The following is a 22,451-nucleotide window of genomic DNA, read 5'->3' on the forward strand; positions in this document are numbered from 1 at the left end:
GGCTCTTGATGCCTTGACCCCAGCCTCAGTCCATTCCTTGTGAAGTTCACTCAAATTCTTGAATCGATTTTTTCTTGACAATCCTCGTAAGGCTGCAGTTCTCTCGGTTGGTTGTGCATCTTTTTCTTCCACACTTTTTCCTTCCACTCAACTTTCTGTTAACATGCTTGGATACAGCACTCTGTGAACAGCCAGCTTCTTTGGCAATGAATGTTTGTAGCTTACCCTCCTGGAGAAGGGTGTCAGATTGTCTTCTGGACAACTGTCAGATCAGCAGTCTTCCCCATGATTGTGTAGCCTAGTGAACCAAACTGAGAGACAATTTTGAAGGCTCAGGAAACCTTTGCAGGTGTTTTGAGTTGATTAACTGATTTATTTGATACACAAGTTTCACAACTTGACTGAAATAAATGAACTTTTCCACGACATTCTAATTTATTTAGATGCACCTGTATAATCATACATAAAGTCAACACTTTTTTTGCCAGGGAAATTGACACTTTTCCCTTTAAAGTCTCTTTGTAGTTCTAGTAAAGCCTGCTTTTGGATGTCCATTTATTAACACATTTAGGCCTTGTCTGTTTTAATTGCCCTTTTTGGCCTAATTTAAACGTCCACCCTGCATCGGATCCAAGCATGGCAAAGTCAATTTGTAAAATGTGCCTCAATGTGTCACTCAAACCAGTGTGATCTCCACATCTTCTCTCTTCTGCACCTGGCCCTGTGCCTGCTGTTTGGGTGGAGGTGGAGCAGCTTGTACCTGCAGAAAACAAAAACACCCATCAGATTTCATAGTAAAGCGCCCATCATTGGCATGCAGCTTTAGAAGTGGAGATCTCACAGGTCTCAGGCCCGACCCGCCCTCTCCTGGGGATCTGAGTGATGCGGTGTGGGTGTGACCTGTGGAGGAAAAGACACAGATGAATATGATTCTGACATCTGACAAGAGCATACATCTAATAATAGAACAATAGCCTCAGGCAGTGTTTTTTTAGTATCATTGAAATACTATTGTAATACTACTGAGATACTTATTGAGATACTATTATTTTATTCATATTTCAATTTAGGTTTATATTTTTTTTGTCCAATTTAATTTTAAATTGTAATCATTTTGTAGTATGGTTTTGTATTTTTTTTAATGTTACATTTTTATGTCTATATAGTTTGTATTCAGTTTTAGTTTGTTATTTTAGTACATCAAGTTAAACAATGCAAAATGAAATGCATTGCTTTGGCAACTAGCTTGAAATAAAATAAGTTTTTTATTTTATTTTATTTTATTTTATTTCAGGTAACAAACATTTTTAATGGTTTACGTTTAGTTAGCTGTAATAACCCTAGGCCTCAGTGTTGCAAAAACTAAAACTAAAACATTTTTTTAAAATAATTTTCATCATAAATCATAATATTAAAAATTGTTTTCATACCTTGAAAAAAAGTTGAAAATGTAAAAAAAACACATAAATATTAAAATGAAAGACATAAAAAAAATTTAAATTAGAAATTTTGGGTTCTAACTGAAAATAAGTAAAAATTCAAATACTAAAATTACTAAAACTAAAACAGAAATAAAACAAACTTAACAAAATGACTAAATCATTGAAAATTGAAAATATACAAATAAAAGTCAAAATATGAATGCATTCTAAAATAGTATATAAATAATATTAAAATAATACTGGTAGGCCAAAAAGTTCGATTTTTATTTCTTTAGAAATTTTATTAAAGTTATATAAAGTTTATTTGAAAGAAGTTCAATTAATAAATGCAAAAAATGTGTCTTTTTATTATTCAAATTATTTTAAGACAATCAGGTAGTGAGACGGAAAATCACTAAAAATGCTATAGTCATGTGTGAGCTTTACTATAAAGCTTTATGGTTTGCTGTGGTCCTCTGTGTCTTACTGTGGCTAAAACGTTTGGGGAGTTCTGGGGTTTGATAGCCATTTAAAGTGAGTGTGCTGGTCAAAGATGGCAGTGAGATGGACTCTGGACTGCTACAGGATATAAACACTGTGGGTGTACAAGCCGCTTGATCCAGATTTGACAAAGACACCTGGTGGTAAGAAACAGCTATTACAAAACATATTTCAGCATGGAACACAGGCTCGCTGTAAACATGAACAAAGAAACTTTTTCATTGTGGCCAGTGTTCTCTAGTAGTATGTGTATAAACCTGCACGTTCATGCTCCTTTGTGTTTGTGCATTCTCCGGTCTGCACAGATCCTCCACTAATACTGCGGGAAAGACGCCCACTGCTCCATTGAACTCGCCCTCCCAGAACCCATCATCTTCTTGGTTGTGTTTGCTGAGAATGTAAATAACGGCTCCCTCGGGGAAAGACAACTCGTCCTCTGTCTGAGCCTCATAGGCATACAGAGTCCTGGTCAGATTTATGGCTGTGCAAAAGAGGAATCGAGCAGAAAATAGAGTTATGTTTGTTAAATTATATTAAGCAGTCAGTACTAGCAAGGTATAATACTATAAACTAGCATTATTCCAGATATTATACTATAACCAGGGGTCTCACTGCTGCTATAAGTGTTTGGGGTGCTGTGGGTGAGTGTCACTATTTCTGGCTCTTGTTGTGCAGAAGTGCTGGAGGTGTGTGATTGGGTGCCCATGCTGGAGAAAGACATGAGCATCCTCAATAGAGAGCTGAAAGTTGGGAGTTGCAGGTATTTCTCCGGCACATAGCCCACCTGCCCTGCTCTGTTCCTAGCCTGAAAAACATAAACTTCATAAATGATCATAATTGGCATCTAGTTAAGGGGTTTTCAAACCTTACGTGCCCCAACAAGATGTTAAATGGTCAGTAGAAAATTAGAGATATAAAAAGACAAAATGTATTTAACAGAACTTAATTTAAAACAAAATATGTATATAGTTAGTGAAAAAAAAGTAAAATAAAAAATATAAAAACTATTTTAAGATAAAAAAAGCTATTTCAATAATTTTGTTTTTATTTAGCACATTTTTTAATTATAATGCTAATTATAATATAAATACTAATTATTTAAAAATATATTTATAAATATACATACACTACTGTTCAAAGGTTATGTTCAAAAGGTACATTCAAAAGAAATCCATTATGATTAATAATTATTTTTACATCATACTTATTTTTTTTTTTACATTATACACACACACACTACTGTTCAAAAGTTGAAAGATCTTAAGATTTTTTGATGTATATACTTTTTGGAAATAATTTTCTTATGCTCACCAAGGCTTTATTTATCTAAAAATAAATATACATTAAACGTACATTAAATGTAAAATTTGATTTCAACATAACATAATGTTTTCTATTTTAATGTAAGTATTTTATTCCCGTGATGCAATGCTGAATATTGAGCATCATTCAGTGTCACATGATCCTTCAGAAATCATTTTAATATGCTGATTTGCTGGTCAAGAAACATTATTATTATTAATGTTGAAAACAGCTTTGCTGCTTAATTTGTTTTGTGGAAACCGTCTTTTTTTTCAGGATTCTTTGATGAATAGAAAGAACAGCATTTATTTGAAATGGCATCTTTTATAATATAAATCTTCTTACTGTCTCTGTTGATCAATTTAATGCATCCTTGCTGATTAAAAGTATTCATTTCTATGAAAAGTAGTCTAATTAGTGAAAATTATAAGTAAGTAGTGAAATTATATAATTAATACATATATACATCTTTATTTTAAGGAATGAGTGAGGTAAGAGGATCACATGCATTTGAAAGTTTAAAACCCCTGACAAAGTTAAGAGGGTTTGCGTGTACTCCATGTCTCCATCATCAATTAGCTCCAGTATTTCCTCTTCCTGGATTGTGAGATCATCAGGCTGGGACATAAAACAAAGGAAATGACATTGCAAATGGATGAATAGACCAAAGAACATCAGGCTAGTGTGCACCATTTGCAGTTCCTGTGAGTGCTGGAGGAGCTGAAGCTGCTGTCGTCCAGCGTCTCTGTGTCCTCATCATCTTCTCTGTCAAAATCTACAGAATGCTTTAGACATTCATAGTAAAACATGATTAGAATGGGTTATAGGGGTTTGCGTAACTCTGACTTAGACGGTAAGAGATTCAGACTTACAGAGAATGAAGCATCATGGGTATTGAGGGCCGCCCATCTCGTTCGCCGGGTCCTCCATCACTTGGATCATGGCGCTCTTCAGCCAGACGTCTACTTATGATCTGGACTGATATACAAACACAAATAAACAAACTCTCCACCTCTGATTTCCGAATTCATTCTCTTGCATCGTCCATTTTCAGTTCTAGCTCGATGTTATTCTGGTCCTGTTGATGCGACTCTTTGTACTCCGAAACAATCAAAAAAAAAAAAACATTAAAGCAAAAACTAATTTTATACTGTGCGTTATAATTCATATATTAAAAATATATTAATAAATTATTAAATTAACAAGAACTAAGATTAACAGATGCCGTAGAAGTGTTCTATCTATTAATATATTTATTTTAATATTGGCCATTATATGAGAGTGTTTTTTTATTTTTGTGAAACTGTTATAAAAATAATAAGTATGTTTAATTATATATTATATATATATTTTTTTTTTATATAAATTAACATGCTGAGACATAATATTGTTTCAGAGACCCCTCACCCACTGCGTAAGGTTGATGTTATGTGTTCTCTGGCCACACGTTTGGCCCATTTCCTTGCTTCCTTATTCAGACTGTGTTCTTCAGCCGTGCCACTCTCCTTCAGCAGTTCCCTGACCTAAAGAGATCAAGAGAGAGAGCTGACTGATGCACAACACAGACCCTATTTCTGCACATGAAACCTTGATAGCTTCTCAGTGCCCATGTGTATTCAAAAGTCACAGCATAACTTGGAATAACATCAGTCTCCCAAAAAAATAAAAAATTTGTACAACGACACTCTTAAAATATTATGTCTGTAAATATTGACAGACTAAATGATTAGGTGACGTAAGTTCTTGAAGAATGGTCCTTTGAGATGCTACTTTACAGAGCAACTCCTTTTCACCAGAATCTGAAAATCCTTGACTAAATAGTTTTAGCACAATACAAGAAAAAATACACACCATCAGCCTTAATTGACTTGCCTGGGAGTGAGAAAACACAGAACCCTGCATGCATCAGCTGATCTTCAGCATGCAGATACTGATGATTACACATCCAATGAATGTGATAAAAAAATTCTAATAATATGCAGTATTTTAAAAAAAAGCTTTCTATTTTAGGTATGGGGGAATGGGAGGTGTTCATGAGGGGTGCAAGAGGTGTGGTAGGTTCACTTCTCAATGCCCTCTTTTCACAGGCCGTGTTGCTTCCTGCTTGCACTGACACCCAGTTTTCCCATGGTCTTTCCGCCCCACCAGCGCTGAAGGCTGCATCTCTAATGTTTTCTTTAGAAACAGACTAATGCTTGTTTGACTCACAACAAAAAGAGGGTAAGTGAACAAATGGGCCACTATGCTGATGTGGTGGAGGGCGAGATGACTTGAGGGCAGCAGGGGGCGCTATAGCATATTTGAAAAACAGTTGCACATCTAAATTTAAAAACAGGACAAATGTGCATGCACTATTAAATATACGATCTCAACCAATAAACCAATATGTTACTGATATATTGTGCATCGTACCTTCACATTCGCCCTCTTCAAACTGGAGCGTGACTGAAACAGACTGAGCTTTGACCTTGTATTGCATGCGCCAACAGGAATAATAGAAAATACCAGAGAAATAAGAGTACACAGCAAAAAAAAAAAAAAGAAGAAAACATTATAACCTTCTGCCCTTGTGGACAGCTGATGTCACTTCCTTCACATGTGACAGGTCAGCGAACGTACTTGGCCTCCATATCAGCGTTCTCTCTCACAGTCTGCGCTGTTTGTTCCGCCTCCTGGTAGGTCTTCCTGCTCTTCTCTAGGTCTCTGATCGTGACCTGCAGATCGGCCTGAGCTCTCGCATGCTGTTCGTAACACTGAGAGAGGACAGATGAATAAACACTTTTGTGAATGGTAGTTGTGCCACTTTAGTGCAGAATATCTCTTGATGTGTTTACCTTCTTCAGCTGCAGGTCCTTCTGCGCTCTGAACGTCTTCACAGGATCTGAGATCTGGTTCCTGTAGTTCTCTCATCCGTTAATATGAGACTGGCTCACTTTCATCACATTCTCCAGGTAGGATCTCCATACGGCCCAAACATTTCTGCTTGATGATGAACACAAATAGACAATACAATTAAAAATCAATCTTATTTGCTCTTTTCTTTGCTCTTCTCATCTCTCCTGTTACCTGGAGTCTCTCTGCTCCTCTGATGGGGCTCCAGACCACTCTCGCTTCAAGTACTGTGAAGTTTATGTAGAGCCTATAAAATCAAGCCAGATTTATTTATATAGCACTTCATACAATACAGATGGTCTTCTTGTCTATCAGTCCATAATCCATAATAACACGTCTTCCATTAAAAAAAGTTCCCCTGTTGTTCTCTCACATCAAAATCCACCAACATATTTGTGTAGAACTGTTTTTGCTTGTAAATGGTGCATGATCTGTGTATATTTCTCTCCAGATTCAGACGAGACAACTTTTGCACTACAGAAAACAATATTATGGATAGAGGACTCGTATTTTAGTTGTCCTCTTTCCATAAGATTGGATAAAGGACATTTTTTCTTCACCAGATGTTAATTGATGGACTTAAGTCATGTGGGTTACTTGTGTATTATTGTGATGTTTATATCAGCTGTTTGGACTCTCATTCTGACGGCACCCATTCACTGCAGAAGATCCTTTGGTGAGCAAGTGATTCAATTCTGAATTTCTCCAAATCTGTTCTGATGAAGAAAAAACTCACCTATATCTTGGACGGCCTGAGGATAATTTTAATTTCCTATTCCTTCAATATACTGTTATTAAACATTTCTGAAAGTTTAGATTCAGAGCTTCTGAGTAGCCAATTAAAAACTCCACTTCAATTGTTGCCACAAAATAAAACAGAAGTCTCAGAGGAGAAATCTCTCCTTTTATCCCGTCACTCCAGATCAGTGCAAATGTGGAAAACATGGAGGACGACTTTCAGTCTGTGAAAGTGAAACCCACATGGGTATTTCTGCCTGTCTGCTTGACACTTAAATGCCAGACAGCAGTACAAACTGTGCCAACGTGTAGATTTACAAGTGAGTAAGCAACTGGCTGCTTTTGAAACAGAAGGAAGGAGAAAATAACACTCACTTTCCATCCTCAAGTCAAGTAAATGTCACTGTACTGGACTTATTTCTAAAAGTCACAAACAATTTGGTAACATATCAGAGCAAAAAAAAAAACTAAACCAAAACGGAAAAATAACCAAGCTAGAACAAAGTTCCTTTCATTACTTCACCATTACTCTCTTAAAAGTAAAGGTTATTTATTGTCATTGATAGATGAACCTTTACTTCCATTCCACAAAAGGTACCTATAATGTAAAATGATTCTTTATCATTTTAAAATGTTTTTTTTTAGTAATTTTAAATGGTTCTTTTACGAACCGTTCACTGGAAGGTCCTGTGGGGAACCAAAAATGGTTCTTCTATGGCACTGCTGTGAAAACCCCCTTTGGGAACCTTTATTTTTAAGGGTTTCTTGATGATAATTCCAACAAAGTATAGTTCAACTTCAACAAAACTGAAATGACTAAATCGTAACAAGTTCCACAAAGAACAGAGAGTGAGCAGCATCCGCTCAAAACAGAGAGGATTTGCTTTCTGTCCCTCAGACTACAATCTGGCACTAAAAACACAGTCCTATGAGCTGCCAGCTCTGATGATTCGACTCTGAAGAAGAGAGAGATTCCTGTCTTCATGAGCCAATCAGCATCCACCAGCCCTGCAGGTGCACAAGCTTCGGATCCAACAGAAAAGAAACTCTCACTCACACACACATACTGAGCGTCATTCAGACAGCTGGGCTCTCCATTCACCAGGTGATCACACAGATCTCATAGTATCTTGATGAGGACAGTCAGCATGTCAGGCTGTAAATCTATGAAAATTGTCAAAATATTGTCTATCAGGTATGTTTATGCAATATGCACTACAATTCATTCTCTCATTTGATCAAAACAGCAATATTGTGAAAAATTATTACAACTTAATTAACTGTTTCATATTTTAATTTATTTTAAACAGTAAAAAACAAAATTTTCAGCAGCCATTACTCCAGTCTTCAGTGTCAAATGATTTGCTGCTCAAGAGACATTTCTTATTATTATCAGTGTAGAAAATAGTTGGGCTGCTCAATATTTTTTTTGTGGATATTGTGATGCTTTTTTCCCCAGGATTCTTCGAATAGAACGTTCAAATGAACAGCATTTTTTATATATATAGAAAAATTGGTTGTAACATTATAAATGTCTTTATTGTCGCTTTAGATCAGCTTCACTGGTGAATGGCAGTATGAAAATCTGATTGAACGCAAAGTAATTTTCCAAAATTTTTCCTCAGCTTTGTAAAACTAGGTGAAAATTTACAGCCTGATGACCCAAATATATGAAATCATATTTATAAAGTGGCATAGCATTAATGTCATGTGGATCTTCTTAGCAACGCATTTAAAAAAAAGACAAGAAAAGCAGATTCGAACCAGAACGAAACCAGTCACCTGCAGGTCATTACGAACCACAGTCATTAAACCTACCTCTACAGAAACAAAATAATTCACACATAAAATGTCAGTGGTCAGTAGAAGATGCATAACATCTGTTCATCATTAATAAATTTTTCCTCATTCTGACCATAAAATCTTTTAAAGATTTGTTAATTTCAGAATAAAAATCACCCTACTGTACATCATGAAAAATAAACATACCTTAAATTATGAACTCATGTAATTCAGTATGATGGCCACAACTCACCTGTGAGCAATCTTTCTCTATTAGTGCTTTCTTCCGGCTGTAAATCCTGAGAATTAAACACACACACACACACACACAAAGTCAAGCATGTCTGGATCTGGATATACAGGACAAGCCTCTTAGAAATTCACCCGTGATAGATAGATAGATAGATAGATAGATAGATAGATAGATAGATAGATAGATAGATAGATAGATAGATAGATAGATAGATAGATAGATAGATAGATAGATAGATAGATAGATAGATAGATAGATAGATAGATAGATAGATAGATAGATAGATAGATAGATAGATAGATGTCTCAAAACCCAAACACATCTGCGGGAAGAAAGAAAAAGAGATCACTGACAGACTTCCAGTCAGTGGAACAGAATTAAGAAGAACAGCGCCCTCCTGTGACCGAATAATAACATACGTTTTGAAAGTTTTGTGCTGTTGTGTTTAAGAATGTGTGTTGATACCTTTTTATACAGTCTATGTTTTGGTACATGTTTCCGTTAGAATATGAAGCTAAATGTGTACAGAATAGCGTTCAGTATTTAACTGTGAGAGATTAGACAAAGATGAATGAGAAAAATGTCATTCATAACTCTCCAGTTTCAGACTGGGGCTCTCATTCTACATATAACTGCAGTGATGATGATAAAAATTTGGTCAACTGTCACTAAGTTAAATTTATTATACCTTCATCATCATAAAATAATCACAAAAAGGCCCTTCGTCACATGTTGTTTGGGAAATGAGGCCATCTAGCGGTGGGCGTCTGTAAAAACAAAGTGGTACACTTACCAAATTAAAATTAAAAGTTCAATATCATGACTAATATATATTTTTAAATAATAATAATACTTAGCAGTAGTAGTAGTTACGGAAGAGGATTAGGGCCAAGCAATAATAAAAAAAATAAAACCATCTCGAGATTAAAGTCATTATATTGCGAGATTAAACTCATTAAATTTCGAGAAAAATAGTCGAAATACAATCTTGAGAATAAACTCATTAAATATCGAGAATAAAGTCGTTGTGTTTCGAGATTAAACTCGTTAAATTTCGAGAAAAAAATTCGAAATACAACCTTGAGAATAAACTCATTAAATATCGAGAATAAAGTCGTTGTGTTTCGAGATTAAACTCGTTAAATTCCGAGAAAAAAATTCGAAATACAATCTTGAGAATAAACTCATTAAATATCGAGAATAAACTCGTTGTGTTTCGAGAAAAAAACTCGTTAAATTTCGAGAAAAAAAGTCGAAATACAATCTTGAGAATAAACTCATTACATTACACGCCATTAATGGCAATGCCGTACGGTTTTAATTTATCATAGCTGTCCAAGTGCCAGAGTGCATTTGGGTGAAGCCAGCGATAACCTTTCTTGTTGGACAAAAGCGAGTAGCCTACATCGCGCAAATTGGACTGATTTTTTTCTTCTAAAAAGACCTGGCCGCTTGCAAATTCTCTTTAAAGTTCGTGTGCTAATTATTATTGTGTCATAATTAGCTAAAGTTGACAGTATTTCTTTGTTACTGAAAGAAAGTCTAAAATATAGCTTGACTAAGTGATCCAACTCTGCCATGTCCTCTATAGGCTATGCAATGAACACTGATCGAATGCGTTATTCTCTACATTTCATTTCGACTTTTTTTCTCGAAACACAACGACTTTATTCTCGAAATTTAATGAGTTTATTCTCAAGATTGTCTTTCGACTTTTTTTTCTCGAAATGTAACGAGTTTTTTCTCGAAACACAACGACTTTTATTCTCGATATTTAATGAGTTTATTCTCTAGATTGTATTTCGACTTTTTTTCTCGAAATTTAATGAGTTTAATCTCGCAATATAATGACTTTAATCTCGATATTTAATGAGTTTATTCTCAAGATTGTATTTCGACTTTTTTTTCTCGAAATTTAATGAGTTTAATCTCGCAATATAATGACTTTAATCTCGAGATGGTTTTATTTTTTTATTAATGCTTGGCCCTAATCCTCTTCCGTAAGTAGTAATATTGCATTATGTGTTTATAATATTTTTGTTAATTTTATTATTGTATCATTATTTAAATACATTTTATGGTCATGCACTGCAATAAATAGATTTCTAGCAGTGCACTGGTACTAAATGTGTTAGCAGTTCGTGAAAAGGTTGACACATTTAAAACCAGTGAAATTAACACAGCTGGGAGTGTTTACTACAGATTAAGAGTAATTCCTGATTCAGAAAATTTTTAGCTCCATGCAGTGATGACGATGTTACTAATTACAGATCTCACAGCTTCTTTTAAAAACAGATCATTGGCTTGATATGACTACTGCAATTACTCTGTGTGTGCTGGATGTAGCCAAAGGTGAGATTAAGGTGTGCATGTGTACATGATGTGCTGTGCCTATCCACAGAATTACAAAATCTTTCAGAACCTCTTTGTTGGGACATCTCCAGAAAGGAATTAATGAAGACATTAATCTTCATTCAAATCTAAAAAATGCAACAGGTGTATTTTAGAGCTATAATGTTAGTGTGATTTAAATGAGTGTGCTTCAGTATGCATATTTAGCATTCAATCTGAGCAGGGGGACTGTTAACAGGTTAAACTGTGAAGACTTAATACACAGTATTACACAATAACATGAGGTAGAGATTGAGAAACACAGGAAAGAAAGAGAATATTCCACGTACAACAAGTACAAACTCACATGGTGCTGTAATCTGAGATTACTGGTCAAGTGAAGCTTCACTTTGGCCTGTTAAAAGGATTAGAGGAAGAGTCATCAAACTATTCCAGCACTACAAAACCCCCTCCGACTCCCGAGACGTCTTACAGTCAGTCGTCGCTCACAAACAAAAGAGCATATCAAACAAGCACAACAACATTAGGAGTACAGCTGTTGTTCCTGTAGCAGTTGACTGTTCAGGCCCAATGGCTCTGCTCAAATCTGGCTCGCTCTGGAGACAGTGTAAGTATATGATTCTTCATTTATATATTCATTTATATATTCTTCATTTATATATATATATTTAAAGAGTTTCCTCAATTTCTCAAGGTACCACTGAAAATTAGAAGTAGTTCAAATTTTTAGCATCAAAAGATTGAGGAAGACTTTGTGTGTATATTCAAATAAATAGATATATTCTTTGAAATAGACTGTTCATGAAGGTTTGTTGTGAAACTCGGGTCCTGACACTGTTTGCAGTAATCCTCTTACTGTCAGTGTTACAGTACAGTACAGTAGCTGTTAGTTTTGGATGCCAGGTTGTTTTGTGCTCACCTAGAGAGACTCCAAAGTTTTGTATGTTTTAGTTTTTGATTAGATTTTGTTTTGTGCTCACCTAGAAATATAAATACTCTACCCAAAATAACCTCATGCCTTGCAAATAAAGTGGGTTGTTTGATTTTAGAACGTTTGGATTAGAATTCGGAATCAATGGAGTCGACACTCTGAGTCGATTCCAAGCTAATTGTCTTCTTAAAATAAACAGAAAAAAAAGATATAATCATTATGATTGACAAATAAATTTAGGTCTATTCTTTGTTAGTCTAATAATAGTCTAATCCCGTCGTATCAAAGACATGATAGCCGTTCTGAACAATCAGGGATTTGTTATTTAAATCTGTATTAGTGCTATCTTAGTGTTTTGGATGTGAATGACTCCGTGGTATTGAACGGATATGTTGATTGAATGATTCAAAGTTTTATTTATAATACTTGTAAAGACACTCTTCACCAAATGCTGTAACCTACAGAAAGAGTACGTTTTGAATAAATAAATGAACAAATCTGCACGGAATCAAAAGATTTAGTTCACTGGAATGAATCAAATTTTCTAGTTCTAGCTAGCTTTTAAGGCTCTTCGGTGATGTGTATTAGTTTGGTAATCTAGGCAATGAACTGTTAAGAGCTGACTGTCAGTTCCCAACCGCTTGGAATCTAAGAATTGATTATAAGAGGATTCTGGAAATGAAGCATATAGTAGTTTGCTTCTTTGTATGTATTATTGTCTGTCCTACAAAAGACCATGGAAAAAAATGAAGACAGGTAATCAATCATATTAATATTTTATTGAAACCTTTCACAGCTTCAATTCTTAGACGCTGGAAGTTGAACTGGTGTGACCTGTGGATAGATGGGAGCTTTGTTTTTTACAAAACTCAATCCAGAAGAGACTACGAGACCAAAGTGAATCTGAAGGCCACCTGTGTGAATGTGAAGTCTGGACTGGAGTGTCCAAGTAGGAAGGAACTTTTTCAACATTTCAAGTTATTTGGTCATGTAGAAAGTGCATGTGCATGTGATGAAATATTTCAACAATGTTTTAACAGATAGTGTCTTTGTGAGCAGATGTATGTCCACCTGAGAGTCACCCCAGAGAGAATCTGCTGGTTGTTTATCTGAAGCATGGTAATATGCTGATCCTGTGTGCCAACAGTGAAGATGAGGCACTGTAAGTCTTGACCTTTGACATTTTAACTTAACCCCTCCCACAACATATGAAGCCCTGCTCACAAATTTATTTACTCTCTGTCACTTTTCAGGGCCTGGAAACTCACACTCATGGAGGCGAAAAGAAATCCTGTGAGTGTTATCTTTTACGTGCAGGATGGTTTTCTGTTTATTGTAATTGATTTCATATTTTACTTTTCACTCTCATAGGTTTTCACATACAATCCCTATGACGATACATACCAAACTGTTCCAGTTGACAGTCATAATGCAGTTTACATCATGCCAAGTACAGGTAGTGGAGGTAATTATACAAACACATAATTCATTCTGCAGAAAGCACAGAGAAAGGGTTATTGCCACTTTGTGTTTTTTATACATTGATATAATACATTGTTTTAATTATTACAACCATTTTATGATTATTTCATTCATTTCCTTACGGCGCACTTTACTGCTACTTTATAGCTCAAACAATTTAAGTGAGAAAAATATGAAAATTAAAGGAATAGTTCACCTAAAAATAAAACTTTCCTGCAAATGTACTCACCCTCAGGACATCCGAGATATACAGTAGATGAGTTTGTTTCTTAATCCGAACAGATTTGGAGAAATTTAGCATTACGTCACTTGCTCACCAGTGGATCCTCTGCAGTGAATGGGTGCCGTCAGAGTCCAAACAGCTTATAAAAAGTCATCTCGTCTGAATCAGGAAGGAATATAAACAAAAAATGGAGTCATGTGGATTACTTGTTGATTATTGTGATGTTTTGATCAGCTGTTTGGACTCTCATTCTGACGGCACCCATTTACTGCAGAGGATCCATTGGTGAGCAAGAAATTGTGCTGAATCTTTTATATATTTTTTTTGTTTGTTTTAAAAGTAACGGTTTATTACCACCTTGAACTTACATTTTAACTCCTTGATTTTCAGTGGTCTTATTGATTCCCACTTTTTCATAAACAAAGAAACATTTGACCAGGGATGAACCTCTAATCCAGATGTGCTTCTCTGCAGGGACTCAGCATGTCTGGGTACACAGAGACACTTATGGCGACAATTTTGGAGAGCAGATTGCTTTGGGCCTCCTGGCTGGAATGGCTGCAGGTACAGCAATGCGTTCTCTTCTATGGATGCCCTTCTGGTTCTGCTGAGGACCAGTCAGATAGCAGGATGATCACTGGAAATCCAGCAGACTGAGAGAACAGACTGGAAGCCATCCATAAAGCTCAGCCATAACAAATGCTCCTGTTCCTACGTACATGTAAATATGAGATTAGTTTTAAACTGTTTTAAACTCAATGGGCATTTAGTGGTTAATCAGTGTGTAAAGGAGGGATTCTTCTTTTTTCATTGTTTACATTTGTTTGGAATATCTATAAAACTATATAATAATTATGCACAGCTGATGATTGTTTTTTCTTGCTGCTATGATTCTGCTTTGTGTATATTGTACATGTAAAGCTTTGGAAACTTGCTCAGGGTTTTGTCCATTATTATGTTCTTTTTCTCAAGACACAAGTTCTCCTATCAGTATTTATAAAAAGTTTAAAGATTTTTCTAACGCCAAAACACTAAAGCCCCGAATTCCTTATGTTCCATAGCATGAGGTTTGGAAGTGATCATCAGACTGTTGAATGCTCTTCAAATGAGAATCTTGCAGAACTCTTCTCGCAAAAGAATATGATGCTGAAGTAGCCAACAAAGGCTGAATATGTTGATCAAGCCTTTGAAATACCTCAATAATAAAGGCATGATTATGAAATCAGTTCTCATGACTGACCACTAGATGCAGGCAGAGCAGCATTTGCATTTGGCCTGTTTACGCACTACTATGCTACCTTGCCAGCATAAGTTATAAACTTAATATTGTTGTTGAAAATAAAATACTGCTATTACATACAGAATTTATTTTAGATGGCATTTAATTTTTTTGTGTTTAAAATTAAAACTCCTGACATTTAACAATGTCCTGATTAACAGAGAAAGCTAAACATAATCCATCAAGGGAAAAAAAAAAACCACTGTTGCTAAATACAAGATTTTATTAGGGACGCCTCAAGATTCTGCTCAATGTTTTCAGTGCAAATAATGAGCATTGGTGTCAAGCAGTGTTGCCAGACGAAACTGGTTAAAATCCATTTGAAAGGAGACCTTTTCAAGAAAACAATCAAACAAAATACATAAAATACACTATATCATAAAAACATTTAGATCAGTCTGGGGACAAACTTATCACTGTACATTTAAAAAAAAAAAAGAAATACGTGGCAGGTGCTTAGGCCAGAATGTCTAAACGTCTCTATCTACAAATTATGACAAACAAAACAAACAGTGTTTAAAAACAAAACAAAGACATTACAAATAAATATTAGGGTTCATGCTTGATTCAACAGACCAAACCATATCTAGTGTGTCATTATTACAATAAATCAAACTTTACAATGCTTAAAAAAAAAAACGTGGAATAAAATCAAACCATCAAAGGCAATGTCTGCATATTATCTGTTAAACTGGATCTGATACTTCCCGTAATATACATAATATTTATTTGCAATAACTGTATTTCTCTTTGACTAAGCTATTGGCTTTCTAATGGTCAAAATAATAAGGAATAAAAATAAAATTAAATGGCATCTAAGGAGAACCCCCCCCCCCACCCCCACCCTTGCAATGCTTGATAGTTGACTGAGCTAAAAGCAGCACTTGTTCCTCCAAAAACATTTGTTTTTACACTTTTCTTTCTTCCTTATGAAGAAGAAGTCATTAGCAACGTCACAGATGTAACGCCCTGTAGCCACATATGATGAGATCTACACTTGGATATTTCCAAAAACATTTCTTCCATCTCTGCAACGTGAATCTGGAACGATGTTTAACAAGTCCTTGCATATTCAAATCTGGATATCCTTCTCACGTTAGTTCTGTAATTTCATTTATTTATCTTGTTTTGTTCCTATTCACGTCATTATTACAGTAATATAAGTATTATTTCACATAAAACGAAACATGGACAAAAACAACACTTTATAAAGTGTTTTAAAAGAGTGAAAAACCAAAAAACCACAAAAGGTGTAACAATTAACGGAAACAATTAATAGAAAAGCAACAGCATACACATCCACATTGTGCTTTCGAATTTAAAGTCATTTGAGTAGGTGAGTGGTAACCACGTTAACGAGGGTGACAGACAGGTAGTGTTCTACTCCCTCCAGGTGGGCGGAGCTTCTGCAAAATATTCAGAGAGATGCTGAATGCGACTAAGAGCATCAATAAGAGACACGGCACAGAAATGTTGACTGAATCCTCAGCATGAACAACCGCCTTCGCTGACTGGCTGCTCTGCCGGCTTTTCCAATTTTATATCAATCACTGAAGGAAAAAGGAATTAAGGGAATATAAAAAGTTTTTCTAGTGTGTTTACACTGCAAAATGTATACAGATGGACAATCAAGTACTAAAACAAGTGATTGCAAGTGATAAAGCCCAATTACATATGTAAGTTTATGCACATATTTGTGTAGGATACTGTCTTCTCTGCTCTTGTCTTGTGTGCTCTCCATACCAGGAAGAGCTGCTGCTACACGCCGAAAAAGCTAGACGAGACAAACACAAGCCCCATTATTATACTCTCACACCGGGATCAGAAAAAACAAGCAGTTTGTGGGGGTGTTGGCATTCAGAAAAGTTGAATATTTAATCATCTGGAAATCATCTTTTGAAGACACTGATATGAGTGCAATGTTCAGTAACACTGTTTTTGAATAATCATGCAAATATCATTTAATAAATCATTAAAGAACATATTTCTACTTTTGATTTAAAGTCAAATCTCTGTCCACTCACCTGTTTGACGTTGTATCCGGCTTTAGCGCTAGTTTCAATAAACATTACATTCAGTTCTTTGGCTTTCCTCTCTCCTTCCTCAATAGAAACTTGCCTGAAATGATCCCCAAAACACATGTAATCATTAATATTTGCCTATTGCCGATATTTTGCTATTTTGAGCAGATTAATAGAGTATTAGTACTAGTTTGTGTCATAAAAAAAAGGTGCTTTTGTCAATAGATGCATTTCTGTTTAGTACATTTTATGTAAATATTGCATAAAATAACATATAATTGCAGCAATTTTGTGCACACACATCACCTTAAGTTTGGGGTCTGTAAGATTTTGTGTTTTTGAAAGAAGTCTATTATTCTCGACAAAGCTGCATTTATTTTATCAAAAGTGCAGTAAAAACAGTAATATTGTGAAATATTATTACTATTTGAAAATCACTGTTTATTATAGTAATCTATTTTAAAATGTAATTCATTCCTAAAATGGCAAAGCCATTCGTTAAGTCTTCAGTGTCACATGATCCTTTCAGAAATCATTCTAATTTGCCGATTTGCTCCTCATGAAACATTGTTGTGAATGTTGAAAACAGTTGTGCTGCTTAATATTTTTTGCAAGAAACCATGATGCATTTTTCTCAGGATTCTTTGATTCTTGAATAAAAACCTAAAAAGAACAGCCTTTATTTGAAATAAAAAAAATAAATAAATGACTATCAATTTAATGCACCCTGGATAAAAAAAAAAAAGTATTAATTTCTAAAAAAAAACAACAACAACAATTATATATATTGGTTGGACATCATTTCATAGCAGTGTAACAAACGATGTCATAATCTTCCCAAACAACCATTTAAACACACCTTTTATCTGCAAGGTCTGTTTTGTTTCCCACCAGCATGATTATGACATCACCTCCCCGTTCTGTTCGAACATCATCGATCCATTTGGTGGTCTGCTGGAATGAGTTGACATCTGTCGGGGGGATTTCAGAAACACTGGGTTAATAATCAAGATGAGCCTCTGGGGGTCTAAAGGGGAATCCCAGGATCATAGACAGGGAGACACAACTGGCAGGAAAAACACAGGGATAAAATAAGAGGAAATAAAGGAGGGAGGAAGTTAAATAGCTGGAAGTGTCTGTTCTCCACAGGAACTTGGTCTGCAGAAAGAGTTAATCTGAAAAGAAATAGACAAATCATCTCTACATTTCATCAATTTGTAAAATGGTCAAAGAATGCATATTCTTTTTTATAAATAATTCAAATATTTTTATATGACCAAATATATTTAACAAAAATAAATATTTTTAGGAAATATAAAAATGCGTTGCTAAAAATAATGGTTTAAAAAGTAATGGTTGGATTAGTGAAAATGTTATTAGGAACTTACTTTTGAGTGTTGCGGGTGTAAAATGAACTTTTGGCCACAACTGCCAAAAATGTACCAGTTATTTATATTTTTATTCCCCATTAAACTGTACGTTGACACATTTTCTGTCTTTATGAAAGTGGCACGTTAGCTGTTTTTATTGTTTCATTAGCAGCTAAAGGAAAGTGTGGAACTGTTCACCTTTAAATGTGAATATAAAAAAAGTTGCCTACTGAAAAGGTGCACTGAATTGCAATTACAAAACAAAAAACAAGTTACAAAAAGAAGACAAAGAGAATGAAATCACATAGAAACACAAAGGATGTGAAACAGAAAGAAAGACTGCGTTGAGATGACAGACAGCTTTCCTCTTCCTTAAGTTTTCCTGCCGAGGATCCACACTCACTTGTGATGTCATAGACTACCACGGCAACCGTAGAGTCCCGGATGTAGCTGGGAATCAGACTGCGGAAGCGCTCCTGTCCTGCTGTGTCCCAAAGCTGCAGCCGCACCTGGCCAAATATTTTAGCAACAGAGATCCAGTATAGAGAGAGAGAGAGAGAGAGAGAGTGGGGGAGAAAGGGGAAGAGGAAGAGGTAAGAGGAGGGGAACTGGACGCACAGCGGGTCTCAGATACCTACTTGTGATGTCGTAAACTACAACAGCAGCAGCAGAGTCTCTGATGTAACTGGGAATGAGACTACGGAAACGCTCCTGTCCTGCTGTGTCCCAAAGCTGCAGCCTGATCTGTGTGAATGGAGAACAAACAAGAAAAGAAGGAGAATAAAGGAAAAAAGGAGGAAAATGAAACATTCAAAGGGAAAATAATAGATCAAAAAAGGAGTTGAATGAAATGTAAGAAATAAGAAAAAGCAAAGTGGACTGAAAAATTTCTCAAGTTCAGGATTTGGGCAAGAGAACGGATTAAGTTATGAGTCTTCAGATGGGCTCATGTTAGTAGGGTTATGGTATGGGTAAGGGTTGTGTTATGCTATCAAGCCTGCAGATCTTCAGAGTAAAAATTTCCAGCTCAAAACCAACCAAAAAGAATAATGCTTTTCAGAAGGAAACATATACATATGAACAAATAACAAGAGAGAGAGAGAGCGAAAGAGACACAGCAGGGGGAAGAAGGCACAGGAGTTTCTCATGGTGCAGTTTATGTTGGGTTTTTACAGACACATCACAATATAAATGTTCAAATTAATGTTCAACAAAAAAAAAAATACAAATACTATAGCTTCACAAGGAGAAAAATGTGATGTAGAATTAAGTTCATGCATAATGCAATTATTATATGTCATAAGAAGAACCAAACGTTAATGTGTGAAATCAATTTAAATTATTTTCTATAATAATAGTGATAGTTAACTACAAGTAGATGTAAAGTAGAATACATTACAATCATTGTTTATTTATTTATTCAGTCGTTTATTTAACACCATATCAGCACCAAAGGTTATGTTCAGCATATCAGCAACAAAGTTCATACTAAACTCAGTTTTATAAATTAAAACAATCATAATAAAATAAATTAACAAAAAAGAGTATTGTTCTTACAACAGCATAAAAACATTGCAGTTTGATTGAAATCAATATGTTAAATAACTTTCAAATGTTTTAAAAAATGGCATATTGTGCAGTCATAAAAAATATTGACCAATGTAAACCAAACAAATCCCTGAGTCATCAATCAACAGCATCCCAGACATTTACACATTGTTAAAATTATTTTACAGAACTTATATTTTTATAGATTTAATATCGTTAAAACACTAAAAGTCATGTTTACTGTTAGAACAAAAACTTACTGTTCTGTCCTCAAGATACATTGTTTTCGACAAGAAATCGATTCCTATTGTGGCCTGAAAATAAAAGCAAGGAAACGAAACTTAAATAAAATACACTAATCCATGAATCTAATTAGAAACATCCAAACAAATCAGAACACTGTTTAAAGATGCAGAGTCAGAAAAATCTTCACTCACCTGGTAGGTATTATCGAAACTGTCATACATAAATCTGGTAATCAACGATGTTTTTCCCACTGCAAAATTAAATAAGGAATTAACTAGTTACTATCAACATTACATATCTTTATTACATTCTTGTGAAGTTGTGACTTGCCAACTTTTTTCAGAGACATATCTGCATCAATGATCACTTTTATTGGCAATACATTATCCTAGAAGGAAAAGATCCAACCAGTTACACAAATTAAATGTCCGTTTCATGCAAGTCCATCCTTTGAGACACCTAACATTTGAAACTGACATGCTAACAGATTTCATTTCAGAAGCATAACTTTAAAAAAAAAAATAATAATAACTGAAGCAAAGGTCTGCATGAATGCATAAATCAGTCCACATTCATTTCGGATTCACATCAGATTCTTCTCAAATGACTGAAACATACAGGGTAATTAAAAACTATAGATTATCCGAAAAACTGCATGTGAAATAAACACATGCATCAGTTTCTATGTAAATATATGCAAACAGTTTGAATATTTGCAATGTTTTTTTTACTATTCAAATTTTTAGACATCCAGGAAAAATCCAAGCTATTTTTACATGTTTAGTCTTATTAAAGTTTAAAAAAAAATAATGCCATGTGATCTTTGTTTATGCTTTATACTGATAGCTAATTTACATCGGACCCAATCCTGATGTACTGTTGAATTCTGGTACCAGAGATTTTTTTCACCTGCATGAAATGAGATCGACAGGTCACCTGTGTCAGGGCCAGATATCTCAGAAAGAGGAATGGATCCTCATACTGAGACTTCAGTGGTATCTATTAGTAAGTGTTGGTGCTTATATCTTATAAAGACACGCAAGTTATCCTGAGCTTTGAAGTGCAAGTGTTCAATAGTTAGAAGATCCAGAAAATTTCAGCATGTCAGCAAAACACAGAGTCAAAGATGTAAATATCATGTTTACACAGGAGACATACAAAAATATGATATGAAAAAAATATGAAATGCAGTTCAAGACCAGACTTTAAGGTAATTTACTCACTGGTTACTGATATTTACGGGATTTCAATGAAAAATCTGGGCTGATTTATGATAGTTAAGACTTCAAATGTAATCACAAGTTGTTTTTTGACATGTTTGTGGCATATTATCAAAGGTAGAGCCAATATGAACACACATTCCAACACACACACACACACACACATATATATGTTGCAATGTAATAAAATAATTCAATATAGATGAGTCACTTATAATGTTACATGCACACACAGATAAGAGTTTCATATACAAACAAAGATAAAGAGACAGCAGCAGCAGGTTCGGCTCGGTTTGGTTCGACACTCACCGCTCTGTTCTCCCAGAAACACCAGCTTGAATTTGCGGAGCGGGTTGCCGAAATCTCCTGTTGCAGACATGCTGCCGGTTCCGCTGAGCCCACTGTGGGTGTGAATGTGTTGCTATAACTATCAAAATTCTCTAAACAAGAAAATAAAGCCGCTAGTATCCTTGTTGCTCTAATTCGGTTCAGTTTGAGACTCTCTCAGTTGTGCCCCGCAACCTAACCTGATAGTCAGAGGTGTGATTGACAGTTGAGCTCAGCCTATAGAGTTTGAGAGAATACAATGACATGCGTCCATTCAACACGTCGTTCTTGTCAAGTTAATGATACAGTAGTGGATAATTAATTAGATCGCACTGAAACTATTCAGATATTGTCTATCATTTAATTTATGCTCCTGAGATTTTTGTATATTTTGAGCATTTCATTTCCTGTGATGCCTTTACTTTATAAAACGTACATTTAACAGGCTCGCTGAACTGATTCATTCGTATCCATATTTCATATGTGATGTGTTTTTGAGTTCTAAAACGTATTTGTTTGTGGAAATGAAATTATTATTTGTGTATGTACTGGACCGAGCGAAC

At 35.0% G+C, this 22,451-nt stretch overlaps 3 protein-coding genes across 10 annotated transcripts; 1 reads left to right on the plus strand and 2 right to left on the minus strand.

The window, feature by feature from the left end:
- Window positions 1-360: 360 nt before the first annotated feature.
- LOC109080373 (F-BAR and double SH3 domains protein 2-like) lies at window positions 361-9,277 on the minus strand. Of its 7 annotated transcripts, XM_042765324.1 has the most exons (13): window positions 8,890-9,277; window positions 6,291-6,363; window positions 6,059-6,203; window positions 5,844-5,977; window positions 5,637-5,691; window positions 4,632-4,747; window positions 4,097-4,202; window positions 3,915-4,009; window positions 2,535-2,727; window positions 2,180-2,403; window positions 1,909-2,059; window positions 842-900; window positions 361-760 (listed from the first exon to the last, which is right to left on the minus strand). In XM_042765324.1, exons 8-13 carry the CDS (start codon window positions 3,915-3,917, stop codon window positions 677-679), a joined length of 714 nt encoding a protein of 237 aa, XP_042621258.1. In that variant the 5' UTR covers window positions 3,918-4,009; window positions 4,097-4,202; window positions 4,632-4,747; window positions 5,637-5,691; window positions 5,844-5,977; window positions 6,059-6,203; window positions 6,291-6,363; window positions 8,890-9,277; the 3' UTR covers window positions 361-676. The 7 variants fall into 7 exon arrangements, with proteins under 7 accessions (XP_042621258.1, XP_042621255.1, XP_042621259.1 ...); XM_042765321.1 differs by lacking the exon at window positions 5,637-5,691 and having other exon boundaries at window positions 5,783-5,977; XM_042765325.1 differs by lacking the exon at window positions 5,637-5,691 and having other exon boundaries at window positions 3,757-4,009; window positions 5,783-5,977.
- Window positions 7,917-15,580, plus strand: LOC109085705 (pleckstrin homology domain-containing family B member 1-like). The gene is made up of 7 exons (XM_042765319.1): window positions 7,917-8,049; window positions 11,646-11,848; window positions 12,969-13,121; window positions 13,232-13,334; window positions 13,426-13,465; window positions 13,544-13,637; window positions 14,352-15,580. Exons 1-7 carry the CDS (start codon window positions 7,988-7,990, stop codon window positions 14,486-14,488), a joined length of 792 nt encoding a protein of 263 aa, XP_042621253.1. The 5' UTR covers window positions 7,917-7,987; the 3' UTR covers window positions 14,489-15,580.
- Window positions 15,362-22,115, minus strand: LOC109085746 (ras-related protein Rab-6A-like). 2 transcript variants are annotated; one of them, XM_042765328.1, is made up of 8 exons: window positions 21,871-22,115; window positions 20,533-20,591; window positions 20,356-20,409; window positions 19,186-19,291; window positions 18,037-18,148; window positions 17,181-17,274; window positions 16,864-16,930; window positions 15,362-16,706 (listed from the first exon to the last, which is right to left on the minus strand). In XM_042765328.1, exons 1-8 carry the CDS (start codon window positions 21,938-21,940, stop codon window positions 16,642-16,644), a joined length of 627 nt encoding a protein of 208 aa, XP_042621262.1. In that variant the 5' UTR covers window positions 21,941-22,115; the 3' UTR covers window positions 15,362-16,641. The 2 variants fall into 2 exon arrangements, with proteins under 2 accessions (XP_042621262.1, XP_042621261.1); XM_042765327.1 differs by lacking the exon at window positions 19,186-19,291 and adding an exon at window positions 18,951-19,056 and having other exon boundaries at window positions 21,871-22,114.
- Between the last annotated feature and the right edge of the window lie 336 nt (window positions 22,116-22,451).

The sequence above is a fragment of the Cyprinus carpio genome, chromosome A10, assembly GCF_018340385.1.
Source record: "Cyprinus carpio isolate SPL01 chromosome A10, ASM1834038v1, whole genome shotgun sequence".
In the NCBI taxonomy this organism is placed as follows: Eukaryota; Metazoa; Chordata; class Actinopteri; order Cypriniformes; family Cyprinidae; genus Cyprinus; species Cyprinus carpio.

Coding starts and splice junctions, on each gene's coding strand:
- LOC109085705 (XM_042765319.1), top strand. CDS start 7,988: ATGAGGACAGTCAGCATGTCAGGCTGTAAATCTATGAAAATTGTCAAA. Junction 13,335..13,425: donor AACAGTGAAGATGAGGCACT/GTAAGTCTTGAC, acceptor GTCACTTTTCAG/GGCCTGGAAACTCACACTCA. Junction 13,466..13,543: donor TGGAGGCGAAAAGAAATCCT/GTGAGTGTTATC, acceptor TCACTCTCATAG/GTTTTCACATACAATCCCTA.
- LOC109080373 (XM_042765320.1), bottom strand. CDS start 2,766: ATGCCAATTATGATCATTTATGAAGTTTATGTTTTTCAGGCTAGGAAC. Junction 2,060..2,179: donor AAAGGAGCATGAACGTGCAG/GTTTATACACAT, acceptor TCTTACCACCAG/GTGTCTTTGTCAAATCTGGA. Junction 761..841: donor GCGGGTCGGGCCTGAGACCT/GTGAGATCTCCA, acceptor TGTTTTCTGCAG/GTACAAGCTGCTCCACCTCC.
- LOC109085746 (XM_042765328.1), bottom strand. CDS start 21,940: ATGTCTGCAACAGGAGATTTCGGCAACCCGCTCCGCAAATTCAAGCTG. Junction 20,410..20,532: donor GTTTCGATAATACCTACCAG/GTGAGTGAAGAT, acceptor TTTTATTTTCAG/GCCACAATAGGAATCGATTT. Junction 18,149..19,185: donor TGTAGTTTACGACATCACAA/GTAGGTATCTGA, acceptor TCCCCCCGACAG/ATGTCAACTCATTCCAGCAG.